Source organism: Centroberyx affinis, unplaced genomic scaffold (genome assembly GCF_046629955.1).
Source record: "Centroberyx affinis isolate AG114_WGS23_722 - 3 ecotype Tasmania unplaced genomic scaffold, CSIRO-AGI_Caff_v1 ptg007598l_1, whole genome shotgun sequence".
Classification (NCBI taxonomy): Eukaryota; Metazoa; Chordata; class Actinopteri; order Beryciformes; family Berycidae; genus Centroberyx; species Centroberyx affinis.
Genome location: NW_027283833.1, coordinates 484 through 17,500, shown reverse-complemented (window position 1 = coordinate 17,500; position 17,017 = coordinate 484). Strand labels below are relative to the sequence as shown.

General features: G+C 44.1%; 2 protein-coding genes across 3 annotated transcripts in view; one reads left to right on the top strand and one right to left on the bottom strand.

Moving 5' to 3' along the window:
* LOC139639731 (uncharacterized) overlaps positions 1-10,008 on the bottom strand; it is a 13,348-nt gene extending 3,340 nt beyond the window's left edge. For both annotated transcript variants that reach the window (XM_071513880.1, XM_071513879.1), the window contains exons 1-7: positions 9,685-10,008; positions 8,014-8,135; positions 7,679-7,817; positions 7,081-7,202; positions 5,635-5,745; positions 2,915-3,021; positions 2,678-2,768 (exon numbers count right to left, since the gene is read on the bottom strand). In XM_071513880.1, coding sequence (XP_071369981.1) covers positions 2,678-2,768; positions 2,915-3,021; positions 5,635-5,745; positions 7,081-7,202; positions 7,679-7,817; positions 8,014-8,135; positions 9,685-9,781 — 789 coding nt within the window. In that variant the 5' untranslated portion in view covers positions 9,782-10,008. The remainder of the gene's footprint in view (positions 1-2,677; positions 2,769-2,914; positions 3,022-5,634; positions 5,746-7,080; positions 7,203-7,678; positions 7,818-8,013; positions 8,136-9,684) is intronic.
* Positions 10,009-10,061: 53 nt separating this feature from the next.
* LOC139639730 (signal recognition particle subunit SRP54-like) lies at positions 10,062-16,708 on the top strand (the record flags this gene model as incomplete). Its single annotated transcript, XM_071513878.1, has 8 exons — positions 10,062-10,184; positions 11,713-11,839; positions 12,473-12,570; positions 13,792-13,883; positions 14,097-14,181; positions 14,449-14,553; positions 16,466-16,532; positions 16,651-16,708. Coding segments are annotated over exons 3-8 (485 nt in total), but the record flags the coding sequence as incomplete, so codon positions are not given.
* Between the last annotated feature and the right edge of the window lie 309 nt (positions 16,709-17,017).

Here is a 17,017-nt window from a genome sequence, read left to right as displayed (position 1 = left end):
GCGAGAAGCGACTGTTCGTCCACAACATGGCGGCTCCTAAAGAGGCTAGCTTACATGCTGCTGTGACATCAGTTACTTCTGACCTGCAGAGTGTTTCCTCATTGAAAGAAGAGCAAAGAACGGCACTGAAGGCTTTTCTGGATGGAAAAGATGTTTTCGCTCTTCTCCCGACCGGCTTCGGCAAGAGTTTGGTTATACGGTTCGTCGATCTGATTGGTTGAAGTTAGCCCGGGATAGACGGTGACAGACAGATGGTTCATCCAACCACCTGCCAGGTATTTTTTGAAAGTGCCTGGCCTTTTCCAAACAGTTTCCAATGACGACTTCCCAGATGGTTCTGTGTAACAAACCATCTGGCAAGTCAGGTTAGTTATTATACAGTTTTCAGATAAACTGTTTTGGTGGATCTTTGGAGACAAAACATCATTGTTGGTTTGCTGAGGCTGTCCAGGCCGTCCATGGTGTTGAAGCTGCAGTCTCTAGGTGAGCTGAAATAATTCTCCCCCATCCTGGTGAAAAGGCCTATGGTGTGTGTGCATGAACCTGCGGGACACTGAAGGGTCCTGGGTTAAGGGTCCTGGGTTAAGGGTCCTGGGCTAAGGGTCCCGGGTTAAGGGTTCTGGGTTAAGGGTCCCGGGTTAAGGGTCCTGGGTTAAGGGTTCTGGGTTAAGGGTTCTGGGTTAAGAATTCGGGGTTAAGGGTCCTGGGTTAAGGGTTCTGGGTTAAGGGTCCCGGGTTAAGGATCCTGGGTTAAGGGTTCTGGGTTAAGGGTTCTGGGTTAAGAATTCGGGGTTAAGGGTTCTGGGTTAAGGGTTCTGGGTTAAGGGTCCTGGGTTAAGGGTCCTGGGTTAAGGGTCCCGGGTTAAGGGTCCCGGGTTAAGGGTCCTGGGTTAAGGGTTCTGGGTTAAGGGTCCCGGGTTAAGGGTCCCGGGTTAAGGGTTCTGGGTTAAGAATTCGGGGTTAAGGGTCCTGGGTTAAGGGTTCTGGGTTAAGGGTTCTGGGTTAAGGGTCCCGGGTTAAGGGTTCTGGGTTAAGGGTCCCGGGTTAAGGGTCCTGGGTTAAGGGTTCTGGGTTAAGGGTTCTGGGTTAAGAATTCGGGGTTAAGGGTCCTGGGTTAAGGGTTCTGGGTTAAGGGTTCTGGGTTAAGGGTCAGGGTTAAGGGTCCTGGGTTAAGGGTTCTGGGTTAAGGGTCCCGGGTTAAGGGTCCTGGGTTAAGGGTCCCGGGTTAAGGGTCCTGGGTTAAGGGTCCCGGGTTAAGGGTCCTGGGTTAAGGGTCCCGGGTTAAGGGTCCCGGGTTAAGGGCCTGGGTTAAAGGTTTGAACATGTGCTCACTCTACTCTAGAGGAACTGCTTCTGCTCCAGTTTGGTTCAAAACCTCCAGCTGAGGGTTTGGCTGCTTGGTAGAATCTTCCAGAACAGACTTTGTCTCAGCAGGTTTTCACCCGGTCAGGATCTGGATTCTGGATCCACTGGAGTCTGAGTCCGGCCTCATGAGGATCTGAACACATTTCAGCTAGCTAGCTCCCGCAGCTTGTTCCCTCTGCGGGAGACGGAACGTTCCAGCTAGCTAAAAGCATGCTGGGTAATGTAGTTCAGCAACTAATGTTGTTGTTCATGTAAATAGTATTGAATGTGTGTGTATTATGGGAAGTGTGTGTGTGTATTATGGGATGTGTGTGTGTGTATTATGGGAAGTGTGTGCGTGTATTATGGGGTGTGTGTGTGTATTATGGGAAGTGTGTGTGTGTATTATGGGAAGTGTGTGTGTGTATTATGGGAAGTGTGTGTGTGTATTATGGGAAGTGTGTGTGTGTATTATGGGGTGTGTGTGTGTGTTTAAGGGGTGTGTGTGTGTGTGTGTGTATTATGGGATGTGTGTGTGTGTGTGTATTATGGGGTGTGTGTGTGTGTTTATGGGGTGTGTGTGTGTGTGTGTGTGTATTATGGGATGTGTGTGTGTATGTGTGTGTGTATCATGGGGTGTGTGTGTTTGTGTGTGTGTGTGTGTGTATTATGGGATGTGTGTGTGTGTGTGTGTGTGTATGTATTATAGGATGTGTGTGTGTGTGTGTGTGTATTATGGGGTGTGTGTGTGTGTGTGTGTGTATTATTGGATGTGTGTGTGTGTGTCTTATGGGGTGTGTGTGTGTATTATGGGGTGTGTGTGTGTGTGTGTGTATTATGGGATGTGTGTGTATTATAGGATGTGTGTGTGTGTGTGTGTGTGTGTATTATGGGGTGTGTGTGTGTGTGTGTGTGTGTGTATTATGGGGTGTGTGTGTGTGTGTATTATGGGGTGTGTGTGTGTGTGTGTGTGTGTGTGTATTATGGGATGTGTGTGTGTGTATTATGGGATGTGTGTGTGTGTGTGTGTATTATGGGATGTGTGTGTGTGTGTGTATTATGGGATGTGTGTGTGTGTGTGTGTGTATTATGAGATGTGTGTGTGTGTGTGTATTATGGGATGTGTGTGTGTGTATTATGGGATGTGTGTGTGTGTGTATTATGGGATGTGTGTGTGTGTGTGTATTATGGGATGTATGTGTGTGTGTGTGTGTATTATGGGATGTGTGTGTGTGTGTGTGTGTGTGTGTGTGTGTATTATAGGATGTGTGTGTGTGTGTGTGTGTGTGTGTGTATTATGGGATGTGTGTGTGTGTGTGTGTGTGTGTGTTACCTGCAGCTTGGACAGCGCCTCCTGCAGACTGGGGACGGTCAGCAGCAGAGATCCTTTCTTCCTGAAGTGATGGAAGATGAAGCTCCAGGCTCTGAGGAGAAACCAGCTGTCACTGTGTGTGTGTGTGTGTGTGTGTGTGTGTGAGCGTGTGTGTGTATGTGTGTGTGTGTGTGTGTGTGTGTGTGTGAGTGTGTGTGTGTGTGTGTGTGTGTGTGTGTATGTGATGTGGCTCCTCACTTTATTTGGTCGCTGGGTTCCATGAAATACTCGAAGACGTTGTTCATGACCAGAACGTCAGTGTTCTGCAGCAGAACCTCCTGACTGCACACGTCTGCATGGAGAACCTGAGGACAGAGAGAGAGCCGCTGGTCAGCTGGTTCTGCTGGTTCTGCTGGTTCTGCTGGTTCTGCTGGTTCTGCTGGTTCTGTTGGTTCTGCTGCAGCACTTTACTCAGTAACGAAGCACATGACACGGCTTCATGTGTCTGACAGGTTTTTAATCTTGTTTGATTTTCATCAGAGCGACTCGCTGTAGAAACATCTGACTCGTCTGTAGTTTGGGTGAAAATAGACTGTGTGGAGACTAGAAACAGACTAGAAACCAGGGTCCGGATCCACCAATGTGTTCTTAAGATAGATCTTAAGAAATGACATAAGCTCTTAAGTGCAATTCCTCAATATTTTCTTAGTAACAGTCTCATTTCTTACGAATTTCTTTAATTTTCCAACTTAAGAACTTCTCAAAATAGGGCCTGAATTAATTCTCGTTAATAAACTTTAGGCTTACTGCCACTGAGGCTAGGAGACAAGGCTAGGGGGCTAGGAGACAAGGCTAGGGGGCTAGGAGACGAGGCTAGGAGGCTAGGAGATGAGGCTAGCAGGCTAGGAGACGAGGCTAGGAGGCTAGGAGATATGGCTAGGAGGCAACCCAAAGTGCTTCCATCTACAAAACAATTGGGGAAAAACATATTTAGGGCAACAAGATTTAAACATTGGTTGCTGAGCATTTGAGCATTTCTTCCTATCTTTTTCATAAGACTAAAGTTAAGAAAAAAATGGCACTTGAGAAGATTTTTTTTTTCTTAAGAAGCTTTTGTGATTCCGGCCCCTGGGCCCTCATTTATCAAGAGTGCATAAGTACAAATATGTGTGTAAACCATGCGTACGACCATTTCTAAGCAAAGAGTCGGATTTATCAATTTGTACTTATGCTTGAGAACGTGTGTAAATTAAAGCACAGCTCTGACCTGCTGACACAGCACCAAGAACGACAGGAACAGACAATCAAATGAATAGGCATTTGCATAATTATTAATATAAAATTCCTTAGGCTTCAGTAGATGAGTTGAGTTGGGCACCGACTTTTTAACTGAAAGCGATGAGGAGCGACTCAGTAGATTTAGTTTTATTGTTCCTCTGCCCCCCCTTCTCCTTCAGGGAGGAGCTGCAGGCTGAGAGAAACATATTCAAATGAAAATCATCTCTCACAGTCCGGTGTGCGGAGTGTCCGGTCCACATGAGACAGGCCGGTCCACATGGGACAGGCCGGTCCACATGAGACAGGCCGGTCCACATGGGACAGGCCGGTCCACATGGGACAGGCCGGTCCACATGAGACAGGCCGGTCCACATGAGACAGGCCGGGCTCAGTCTGTCCTCCGCCTGTTGCAGTAATGTTCCTGTTGTTGACTAGAATTATTTTGGATTCAGGTCAAAACTTTTTTTTTTCTGCCACTGCTCTGCTGATAAATCTGTTTAATGCCGCCGCTCACACCTGCTGACAGGCTGGATGTGTTCACTCGTTTATCAATCTACCATGGAGTGTTCCAGAAAGCACTTTGTGGTGCCACAACCTCAGTTACCAATTTTTAATAATTTTAATAATTCAGTGTCTGCATCAGTAAATTCTTCCTCCTGCGTTCTTTGTCTGATCCGTGTTCAGCTCAGAAGAGAGATCAATGACGTTTCCTGCTGAATTTAAAGGGAAGGTTGTCACCATATATGGTCAATTGGGGGCGTAAATTTATGTTAATGAGCGGCTGTGCACGAGCATGATGGTGGTTTAGAACGTGTGTATTTATCAAGGCAGGTTACTTACACGTGTGCGTACGCACGTTTGATAAATACAGATTGTTTTGTACTTATGCACATTCTAAATTTTATTCGTAAGAGAGAATTTAGAACCTTTTCTACGCAATGTTGATAAATGACTAAGACTCTACTGTCACTCTACTGCTAGTCTCAACTGGTTAGTTAACCCAGTCAGTCTAATCTCAGTAAGTCAGATAACTAGTTAACCCAGTCGGTCTAGTCTCAGCTGGTCAGATAACTAGTTAACCAGTCGGTCTAGTCTCAGCTGGTCAGATAACTAGTTAACCAGTCGGTCTAGTCTCAGCTGGTCAGATAACTAGTTAACCAGTCGGTCTAGTCTCAGTAAGTCAGATAACTAGTTAACCCAGTCGGTCTAGTCTCAGCTGGTCAGATAACTAGTTAACCCAGTCGGTCTAGTCTCAGTAAGTCAGATAACTAGTTAACCCAGTCGGTCTAGTCTCAGCTGGTCAGATAACTAGTTAACCAGTCGGTCTAGTCTCAGCTGGTCAGATAACTAGTTAACCAGTCGGTCTAGTCTCAGCTGGTCAGATAACTAGTTAACCAGTCGGTCTAGTCTCAGATGGTCAGATAACTAGTTAACCCAGTCGGTCTAGTCTCAGTAAGTCAGATAACTAGTTAACCCAGTCGGTCTAGTCTCAGCTGGTCAGATAACTAGTTAACCAGTCGGTCTAGTCTCAGCTGGTCAGATAACTAGTTAACCCGTCGGTCTAGTCTCAGCTGGTCAGATAACTAGTTAACCCAGTCGGTCTAGTCTCAGCTGGTCAGATAACTAGTTAACCCAGTCAGTCTAGTCTCAGCTGGTCAGATAACTAGTTAACCAGTCGGTCTCGTGTCAGATCAGAGAACCTGGACTCGGTCGGAGAACCCGTATTTCTCCACAGTAGCGTTCTGCAGTTTGACGAACTCTTCACTGATCTCCACTCCGACCAGCCGGGCCGCCGAGCTGTACAGGTAACCCTACACACACACACACACACACACACACACACACACACACACACACACACACACACACACACACACACACACACACACACACACACACACACACACACCACACACACACAGGTTAGCTCTACTCACAGAACTTTTATTAGAATAAATATTAAACATTTTAAAACATGACATGCGAAAAAATTATCAAACTCTATTCTAGTGTATTGTATTGTAATGTATTGTATTCTAATCTATCATATTATATTCTATATTCTACTGTATTCTATTGTATTCTACTGTATTCTACTGTATTCCACTGTATTCTATTGTATTCTACTGTATTCCACTGTATTCCATTGTATTCTATTGTATTCCACTGTATTCTACTGTATTCTATTGTATTCTACTGTATTCTACTGTATTCTATTGTATTCTATTGTATTCTACTGTATTCTATTGTATTCAACTGTATTCTACTGTATTCCACTGTATTCCACTGTATTCCACTGTATTCCATTGTATTCCACTGTATTCCACTGTATTCCACTGTATTCCACTGTATTCAACTGTATTCCACTGTATTCTACTGTATTCAACTGTATTCTATTGTATTCTACTGTATTCTACTGTATTCCACTGTATTCCACTGTATTCCACTGTATTCCATTGTATTCCACTGTATTCCACTGTATTCCACTGTATTCCACTGTATTCTACTGTGTTCCACTGTGTTCCACTGTGTTCAACTGTATTCTACTGTATTCCACTGTATTCTACTGTATTCTACTGTATTCCACTGTATTCCACTGTATTCTACTGTATTCTACTGTATTCCACTGTATTCCATTGTATTCCACTGTATTCTATTGTATTCTACTGTATTCTACTGTATTCTATTGTATTCTACTGTATTCTACTGTATTCCACTGTATTATATTGTATTCTACTGTATTCCACTGTATTCCACTGTATTCCATTGTATTCCATTGTATTCCACTGTATTCTACTGTATTCTACTATATTCTACTGTATTCCACTGTATTCTATTGTATTCTATTGTATTCTACTGTATTCTACTGTATTCCACTGTATTCCACTGTATTCCACTGTATTCTATTGTATTCCACTGTATTCTACTGTATTCAACTGTATTCCACTGTATTCTACTGTATTCAACTGTATTCCACTGTATTCTATTGTATTCCACTGTATTCCACTGTATTCCACTGTGTTCTACTGTGTTCCACTGTGTTCTACTGTGTTCCACTGTGTTCCACTGTGTTCTACTGTGTTCCACTGTGTTCCACTGTGTTCTACTGTGTTCCACTGTGTTCCACTGTGTTCTACTGTCCTCACCCCGTACAGCACGGCTCCCAGTCTGGAGCCGACATCCAGCAGCATCCGGCCGCTCAGATCTGGAAGAACGTTCTGGAAGAGGAACTGAAGCTCAGAGATGGAGAACGAGTGAGAGATGAAATCTGGAGGAGAGGAGAGGAGAGAGGAGATGAGAAGAGGAGAGGAGAGAGGAGGAGAGGAGGAGAGGAGAGAGGAGAGGAGAGGAGAGAGGAGGAGAGGAGAGAGGAGAGGAGAGAGGAGGAGAGGAGAGGAGAGAGGAGAAGAGAGGAAAGGAGAGGAGGAGAGGAGAGAGGAAGAGAGGAAAGGAGAGGAGGAGAGGAGAGGAGAGAGGAGGAGAGGAGAGGAGTGGAGGAGAGGAGAGAGGAGGAGAGGGGAGAGGAGGAGAGAGGAGGAGAGGAGTGGAGGAGAGGAGAGGGGAGGACAGGAGGTGAGAGGAGAGGAGGAGAGGGAGAACTTCAGAACTCAAACAAAAGGTTTGAGAAAACAAAACTCCACAGATCTCAGTGATGAAGTGTCAGGTGTGTTGGGTGCGTTTGGTGTTGGGTGTTGGGTGCGTTTGGTGTTGGGTGTTGGGTGTTGGGTGCGTTTGGTTTCCCACCCAGCGGTGCCGTCCTGCAGGATCCACAGCTCACACAGTAAGTTCGGCTCAGCTTCCCCTCTGAACACAGAGACTCAACCTGATCCTCATCGTACAGGAAACCATCAACATGGAGAGTCGGCCGAGGCTGCTGCTGAGTCTGAAACAACACCACCTTCATCACCTTCACCTTCATCACCTTCATCACCTTCACCTTCATCAACATCACCTTCATCACCAACTTCACCATCATCATCGTCAACATAATTATAGCAGTAGTAGTAGTAGTAGCAGTAGCAGTAGTAGTAGTTGCAGTAGCAGTATCAGTACTATCAGTACTATCAGTACTGCAGTACCTGGTGTCTGGCCCGGGCCTCACTGGGCAGCACGGCCTCCAGAGGCAGAGCGTCTCTCAGCTCCTCTGAGATGTTCTGCAGAATCACCTTCCTGTTGTCCAGAACCACGTCGTCCAGCTCGTCTGCAGGAGGCAGAGCACAGGGGGCTTCTGGGTAACGGAGTCTCTTTAACAGGCAGGAACAAGCTGACTAACACAGAACTACAGGAGGATTTACTGACCGGCTCCACTGTGAGACTAAACATGAGTGAACTTCAGTTTAATTCAGCCTGACATTCAAACCCAGCAGCACTCTGTTCACATGGTTGACCCAGCAGCAGCAGAGTGTGACCCATGTTGGGTCCCAAACCACAGCTTCAGAACCTCTGCTCTATCTGCAATGAAAAGAGCTTTTCTTCTGTGAGAGGAGGCAGAAGGTGAAGTTTCATCTCACCGTTTTCCTTTATAGTTTCCTAATGTGGCGTTGTGAAGCTTTGGGACACTGTAACTGTTATTATACTGACTGTAGAGATAAACCTGACTCTAACTGTGAGACTGTAGAGATAAACCTGACTCTAACTGTTAGACTGTAGAGATAAACCTGACTCTGTTAGACTATAGAGATAAACCTGACTCTAACTGTGAGACTATAGAGATAAACCTGACTCTGTTAGACTATAGAGATAAACCTGACTCTAACTGTTAGACTATAGAGATAAACCTGACTCTAACTGTGAGACTATAGAGATAAACCTGACTCTGTTAGACTATAGAGATAACCCTGACTCTGTTAGACTATAGAGATAAACCTGACTCTAACTGTTAGACTGTAGAGATGAACCTGACTCTAACTGTGAGACTGTAGAGATAAACCTGACTCTAACTGTGAGACTATAGAGATAAACCTAACTCTGTTACACTATAGAAATAAACCTGACTCTGTTAGATTGTAGAGATAAACCTGACTCTAACTGTGAGACTATAGAAATAAACCTGACTCTAATTGTTAGACTGTAGAAATAAACCTGACTCTGTTAGACTGTAGAGATAAACCTGACTCTGTGAGACTATAGAGATAAACCTGACTCTAACTGTTAGACTATAGAGATAAACCTGATTCTAATTGTTAGACTGTAGAGATAAACCTGACTCTGTTAGACTATAGAGATAAACCTGACTAACCGTGAGACTATAGAGATAAACCTGACTAACTGTGAGACTATAGAGATAAACCTGATTCTAATTGTTAGACTGTAGAGATAAACCTGACTAACCGTGAGACTATAGAGATAAACCTGACTCTAACTGTTAGACTGTAGAGATAAACCTGACTCTGTTAGACTGTAGAATAAACCTGACTCTGTTAGACTATAGAGATAAACCTGACTCTAACTGTGAGACTATAGAGATAAACCTGACTCTGTTAGACTATAGAGATAAACCTGACTCTGTTAGACTATAGAAATAAACCTGACTCTAACTGTTAGAGTATAGAGATAAACCTGACTGTTAGACTATAGAGATAAACCTGACTCTAAGTGTTATACTATAGAGATAAACCTGACTCTGTTAGACTATAGAGATAAACCTGACTCTGTTAGACTATAGAGATAAACCTGACTCTGTTAGACTATAGAGATAAACCGGACTCTGTTAGACTATAGAGATAAACCTGACTTAAAGCAGACTCTACCTGAGTTCCTCATCCAGTCCAGCAGCCTGGGGAGCTCAGCAGGATTCACTCTGGAGAGCAGCAGCTCAATCTCAATTTTAGCTTCTGAAAAATTCATAGTGCAGATCAGTTTTCCTCAGAAATCTGTCTGGAGGAGCTTCTCACTGCTTCACTGACCACAGGAGAGAGGAACGTGTATGGAGTTTAAGGTGGAGCCTGAAGCTGTCATTCATCTGCGGATTAACACGAACAAACAGCGTATTTTAAGTTTTCAGTCAGAGTGATTTTAATTTCTAAATCTTATGTGAATTCTCACATGAGTTATAAATGAATATTGAGATGAAGAATCACTGACTTGCTTGTCAAAAAACACACGACCTTTAGCGAATCCTTACGAGGAAGTAAACAAGCCCTCGGAAGCAGATATGTTGTGTTTCCGGGTCGCTGAGGATTTGATGACGTTCATCAGGAGTTTTTCAGGTCCAGCCAGCTGTTTGTGAAATCAAATCATCAGTGTATCGGTAAGATGAACGAATATACACTTAATTCTCTGTAATACAAAGCGGTGACGTTACATCTGTAAAACACTGCTGTCTGAAACTCTATCTGTCTCCGTGTGGACGAACTGACTCTTTCGGCCTGACTCGAGTTTGACGAAAATTAACCGCTAGGCTAGTTAGCAGCTAGGCTAACGTTAGCTAGCCTCTAAATGGTGGCTGGTGGTGACATGAAGCTAAGTTAAGCTAACGTTAGCGAGGCGTGAAACTAGCTAGCTAAGCTACCAAGAAATGATGTAAACAGCTGACATGTTGCTGCTAGTACTGGGTTTACTGGGAGTATTTTCTGCTTCAGGTAAACACCAGTAAGACACCAGTAAACACCAGTAAGACACCAGTAAACACCAGTAAGACACCAGTAAACGGCAGTAAACAGCAGTTAGCAGAGCGGTTGGTAGCTATAGAAACACCAGAGGAATTTTGACTACGATGTTAAATTTTGAGCTAACAGTTTAGCTGCAGCAGGACAGGCGGATGACCTGCTGATTAGTTCAGTCAATCAATCAATCAATCAACCAAAACGTTATTGTCCCCGAGGGGAAATTTGTTTGGCGAACAGAGCAAACATCTCAGCCTCCAAAGAAATACATAAACAGGATAAAAGACAAGATTAAAAGCACTAACAGACCATAAAAGACAAGACAGCGTCAAAGACAATAAAGAAATGTAACAATGCCTCCATATGCAAGTTAAGAACATTCACTGCTGCGTAGACAAATTCATTTTTGAATCTCTTAGGGCAGCGGTTCTCAACATGGGGTCCGGGGACCACCAGGGGTCCTTGAGGGGATTCCAGGGGGTCCCCAGCAAACTGATGAATTGTTAAACTTCACTATTATTTAGAGCTGCAACGATTAATCGATTAGTTGTCAACTATTAAATTAATCGCCAACTATTTTGATAACCGATCAATCGGTTTGAGTAATTTTTTAAGAAAAATAAGTCAAAATTCTCTGATTCCAGCTTCTTAAATGTGAATATTTTCTGGTTTCTTTCCTCCTCTATGACAGTAAACTGAATATCTTTGGGTTGTGGACAAAACAAGACATTTGAGGACGTCATCTCGGGCTTTGGGAAACACTGATCCACATTTTTCACCATTTTCTGACATTTTATAGACCAAACAACTAATCGATTAATCGAGAAAATAATCGACAGATTAATCGACAATTAAAATAATTGTTAGTTGCAGCCCTACTATTATTTAATTCACAAGAAGTTAACACAGTTAGATAATGTAGAAGAATGACTGTTCTGATCTGGACAAAATCAAAAACAATAAAAATGTGAGAATGTGTATGAAAAATGAGAGACAAAATCTCTGGTCTGTGGCTCTAATGTGGACTAAATTAGGTCCTTGATATGGAAAAGGTTGAGAATCACTGTCTTGGGGTTTAATCTGTTATTTAGACTGCTGTGTGCTGTGAACCTGCTGCTGTCAGACCCTCAGACCCTCTGCTGGGTGAATCTGTTTTATTTTCCGTCTCTACAGGAAGTGAGCTGCCATCTTCACCTGTGAGCTGAGCTGGTGAAGCAGAGACAGCCGTCAGCAGGGGTTTTCCCCTCCACACACACACACACACACACACACACACACACAGAGCCGGTTCACTGACACCGTGAGTTCATCATGTTAAAGTAGTCCAGCTGTTTGTCACATACACAACACACACTGAAGAACAGTAGAGCTGAAAGATACTGAAAGAAAATCTAATTCAGATTATTTGACAGAATATTGCGATTGAAACTGCAATTCATATCACAGGTTTTTCTCGTCATACATTTTTTAGAACTTTATAATAGTTTAAAGAAAAGTGGTTTAGTTAAAAACTAGATGTGAGTGAGCAGATTTACTGAGTTTGAGTCTGATGAAGGTTTGGATTCTCCTTGTTCACAAATCCAGTTTGGACCAAACTCTAACTGCAGACTCTGAGATTTGGAAATTGCAAAAGTTCATATAGTGATTTCGATTTTTTTTTTTTTTTCGATGAATCGTTCAGCTCTAGTGAACAGTGCAGTGAAGTGCTGATATGTTGGTTCCTCAGTATAAAAACATATAATTCACAAAGATAAAGAATTAAGAACATGAAACTGCAGTGCAGGTTTTGGCTCGTACAGCAGCCACAGTATCCGGCCTCGATCCGGATCTGTGAAAACAGGAGAGTGTACAGACTGAAGGAGGCCCGCAGTGCAGATCTATGTGCCACAGGTCTACAGCAGCAGCGGTTTAACCTGAGTCGTGTCTCTGTCAGGTTTCCTTCAGACCGTCAAGATGGTGTTAGCCGACCTCGGAAGGAAGATCACCTCGGCGCTGAGGTCGCTCAGCAACGCCACCATCATCAATGAGGAGGTAAAAAAACAGGAGCAGAACACCCAGGAAGAGACGGACAGGCCGGACGTCCTCCACATTATTTATGCATTTAAAATACTTTTTTTTTTACCTTTTTGTCTATGTTGCTGGACTTAGTGTTCAGCTGTTCACCAATACAGGACAAACAAATGACAAAAAGCGTTGATTTCCATAAATATTATATCAAAATGAGCAGAGTGTCTCTTTCCGGTTAACAGCACATAGAGAGCCTAAGCCCCGCCCCTTCTGCTGTCCATCATGGGACCTTATTTCAGAAAAAATATATAAAATATGTCCGGTAGTCAACGGCGAGAGACAAATAATTGTTTGTTCCCGTTTGAATTGTGCCATAAATTACACATATGATGTTTTGTCAATTTAAAAGATAATTTTCTAAGTCAAGAAAGTGTCAGTTTGTGGTAAAACTGTTGAAGTATCAGACTGTGAAAATACGTAATTAGAAAGACGACACACCCAAAAGTGGCGTAAGTGACATCATCACTTTCTCTCTCCACAAGCTCCCACAGCCTGAAGCTCAGTCCCTCTCAGACAGCAGGAGTATTATACACAACCTGGAAGGTAGAAGAAGAATGGGTTTAAACTGCTTCAGGATAGTTTCAGTACAGTGGGGGCTAACGTTAACGCCATGCTGTGTGTTTCCTATGTTTCCTTCATGTTGGTGTCGGTGAGACAGAGATGTAGTTCACTGAGCCTGAAACACTAAACTAAACGTTACTTTACAGTTTTACCACAAACTGACACTTTCTTCACTCGCTAAATTATCTTTTAAATTGACAAAACATCATATGTGTAATTCATGGCACAATTCAAACGGGATCAAACGATTATTTGTCTCTCGCCGTTGACTACCGTACAGATTTTTTCTGAAATAAGGTCCCATGGTGGACAGAGGAAGGGGCGGGGCTTAGGCTCTCTATTTCTGTTGGCTCGTCCTGCAGGAGGGGGCGGAGACAAACATTTCATCCAATCAAATTTTGAAAACCGCTGCAAGTATCCCCCCCCCTTCCTGGGTCTTTACAGAACCATGAACTGTCATGTTTACTTCCTTGATGGGATGTGTGTGTTGGGGCGGGACACACTGCTTATTAGGAAGGAACAGGACAGACGGTTGGCTTGATGGGGACCGTGGGGGACAGGAAGTTGTTTTTCGGAGAGCGGTTTCCCTCTCTGATGATGTAACTCAGGCTCCGCCCCCTGCAGGTTCTGAACGCCATGCTGAAGGAAGTGTGCGCCGCCCTGCTGGAGGCCGACGTCAACATCAAGCTGGTCAAACAGCTGAGGGAGAACGTCAAGTGAGTGGACACACACACACACACACACACACACATACACACACACACACACACACACCTTGGGACCCTCTTGGTCTAGTCTTCTGGTCGTTGTGGTCTGGCTGGTTGTCACCTGTAGCTCTGCAGTATCTGACTGGTTTAACATGAAGCTTCTGGACTGGCAGTTTGTCCTCCTGACTGAATGAGTTTCCTGGTTGTTTTTTGTCCCTGCAGGTCTGCCATAGACCTGGAGGAGATGGCGTCCGGTCTGAATAAGAGGAGGATGATCCAGCATGCGGTGTTCAAGGAGCTGGTGAAGGTGAGTAGGTCCTCTGCACCCACCCACACACACACACACACACACACACACACCCACACACCCACCCACCCACACACACACACACCAAACAAACACACCCCACCCAGGATTTCAGCTCCACTGGTTCAGCAGTGGCAGAACTGGTAAATGTTCCTGCTGCTGGTTCAAATGTTTCTGTTTGGATCCTTAGATCAGATCTCTAAACTCATACATGTGTGTGTGTGTCTGCTGTGTGTGTGTGTGTGTCTGCTGTGTGTGTGTGTGCAGCTGGTGGACCCCGGTGTGAAGGCCTGGACTCCCACCAAGGGGAAGAACAACGTCATCATGTTTGTTGGTCTGCAGGGCAGCGGCAAGACCACAACCTGCTCCAAGGTGAGGCAGATCCCCACCCCCCCCCCCACCCCCCACTCCCATGCATCAAGTCAAGTCTCAAGCAGTTGAAAGAGTCTAAGTCATGTGACTCGAGTCCCCACATCTGGTACCAAGTCATATCTAACAACAAGAACCTTCTCAGATGGCATTCCATAGGACAAAATCTTGAATCTTGATTGATTGAAATTCTTTATTGATCATTAAAATACAAGTGGCCCCTCTAGCCCCAGATACAGAACTCATCAAAAGGATAAAAACACAACAAAGCCCAAAGGCTTATTTCCATTGTGGTCCTTTTTTCGGGGGGTGAGGGGTGGGGTGGGTGGGTGGGGGGGGGGGGGGGGGGTGGAGGGTGATGAAGGGGCATCATGAAAGGCAGCCAGCGGCTTCTAAACATACATCATTTGAAGAATACCTGGAACATCATCCTGATAAATATTCAATCACAAATCTTCCAATCACAATAGGCCTACAATATACAACATACAACAAAACTAATCCATACAACCATAACAATACACAATGCAGATAAAGTGCTGTACCAACATCAGCCTAGTAACTACTGTTCCATGCTGCTCATTTCAGAGGGCAGACGGCCACTCAGCCATTTTTTCAATGAGGACTTGAAGCTAAGTACAGAGTGACTCATCTTAATGCTCATTGGCAGCCCATTCCACAAAATGGCAGCTGAGTACAGGAAGGTGTCCTTCCCCATACCGCTCTTGAACCTAAAGGGAACCAAATCAGTTGTGCTCCTTCTTGTGGTGTAATTATGGTTTTCCCTAATACGGGTAAAGTAGTTGCACTTTGGGACAACATTATAGACAATCCTGTGAGTTCACTCTGCAAAACTCTCTCTTCCACTCTCAGCCGTCTGAGGCTGATAGAATGAGCTGGGAGGAGATGCGTCCTAGATGGACGTTTAAGCATCAACCGTACCAATTTGTTTTGTGATGTCTGTAACTTCTTTTTGAAAATCATAGGTGCACTGGTATTCGGGCTGGGCAATATATCTATATTATATCGATATCGTGATATGAGACTAGATATCGTCTTAGATTTTGGATATGGTAATATGGTGATATGGCATAAGTGTCTTTTCCTGGTTTTAAAGGCTGCATTACAGTAAAGTGATGTCATTTTCTGAACTTACCAGACTGTTCTAGCTGTTCTATTATTTGCCTTTACCCACTTAGTCATTATATCCACATTACTGATGATTATTTATCAAAAATCTCATTAAATAATTATATTGTGTAAATATTTTGTGAAAGCACCAATATTCATCCCTACAATATTGCCGCAATATCGATATCAAGGTATTTGTTCAAAAATATTGTGATATTTGATTTTGTCCATATCGCCCAGCCCTACTTACAACTGAACATTTAGCCACTTTGTAGAAAATACCGAGATATATATCGTGTATCGCCATTCAGCCTAAAAATGCCGAGATATGATTTTTGGTCCATATCGCCCAGCCCTAACTGGTATACCAGGAAAGGCATGCATAATCAAAATGACACTGTACAAGAGCCCCTGCCAATGTCTCTAATGCCTTCCTATCCAAAAATCTTGATATTCTAGCCAGAAATCTGATTTTTTGGTTGACCTTGGTGACCTTGGTGCCCTTGGTGCCATGCTCTCCCTGATAGGTGGCCGTCTAGAACACAGCTGAGGTAGTTGAGCGAGTCCTTGGCTGTGACCTCCCACTGCTACCCTAACATCAAGAGCCTTCTTCTCATTAAATGGGTCCGTGGTTTGATGTGGATCGGTTTGTGTGGTCCTTGATATGAAAACGACAGAGAGCCTTTAGTTCCTGGGATCAATAAGAAGTGATCGGTAGCTGTAGTGAGTGCAGACTGCAGCGCCCCCTGCTGGTCTCTGATCCCTCCTCTCTGTTTCCTCTCAGCTGGCGTATTACTACCAAAGAAAAGGCTGGAAAACCTGTCTGATCTGCGCCGACACGTTCAGAGCTGGTAAACTTCCTTCTTCTTCTTCTTCTTCTTCTTCTTCTTCTTCTGCTGCATCTTTTCTGAAATGTCTTTTTTTTTAAATGTTACAGTTTAAAAATCTTTCTTTCTTCCTTTTCCCAAGGTGCCTTCGATCAGCTGAAACAGAACGCTACTAAAGCCAGAATCCCCTTCTATGGGAGGTGAGTGGTCCTCTCTCTCTCTCTCTCTCTCTCTCTCTCTCTCTCTCTCTCTCTCTCTCTCTCTCTCTCTCTCTCTCTCTCTCTCTCTCTCTCTCTCTCTCGTCTCTCTCTCGTCTCTCTCTGTCTTTCTCTGTCTGTCTCTCTCTCTCTCTCTCTGTCTCGTCTCTCTCTGTCTTTCTCTCTCTCTGTCTCTCTCTCTCTCTCTCTCTCTCTCTCTCTCTCTATCGTCTCTCTCTGTCTTCTCTCTCTCTCTCTCTCTCTCTGTCTCGTCTCTCTCTGTCTTTCTCTCTCTCTGTCTCTCTCTGCCTT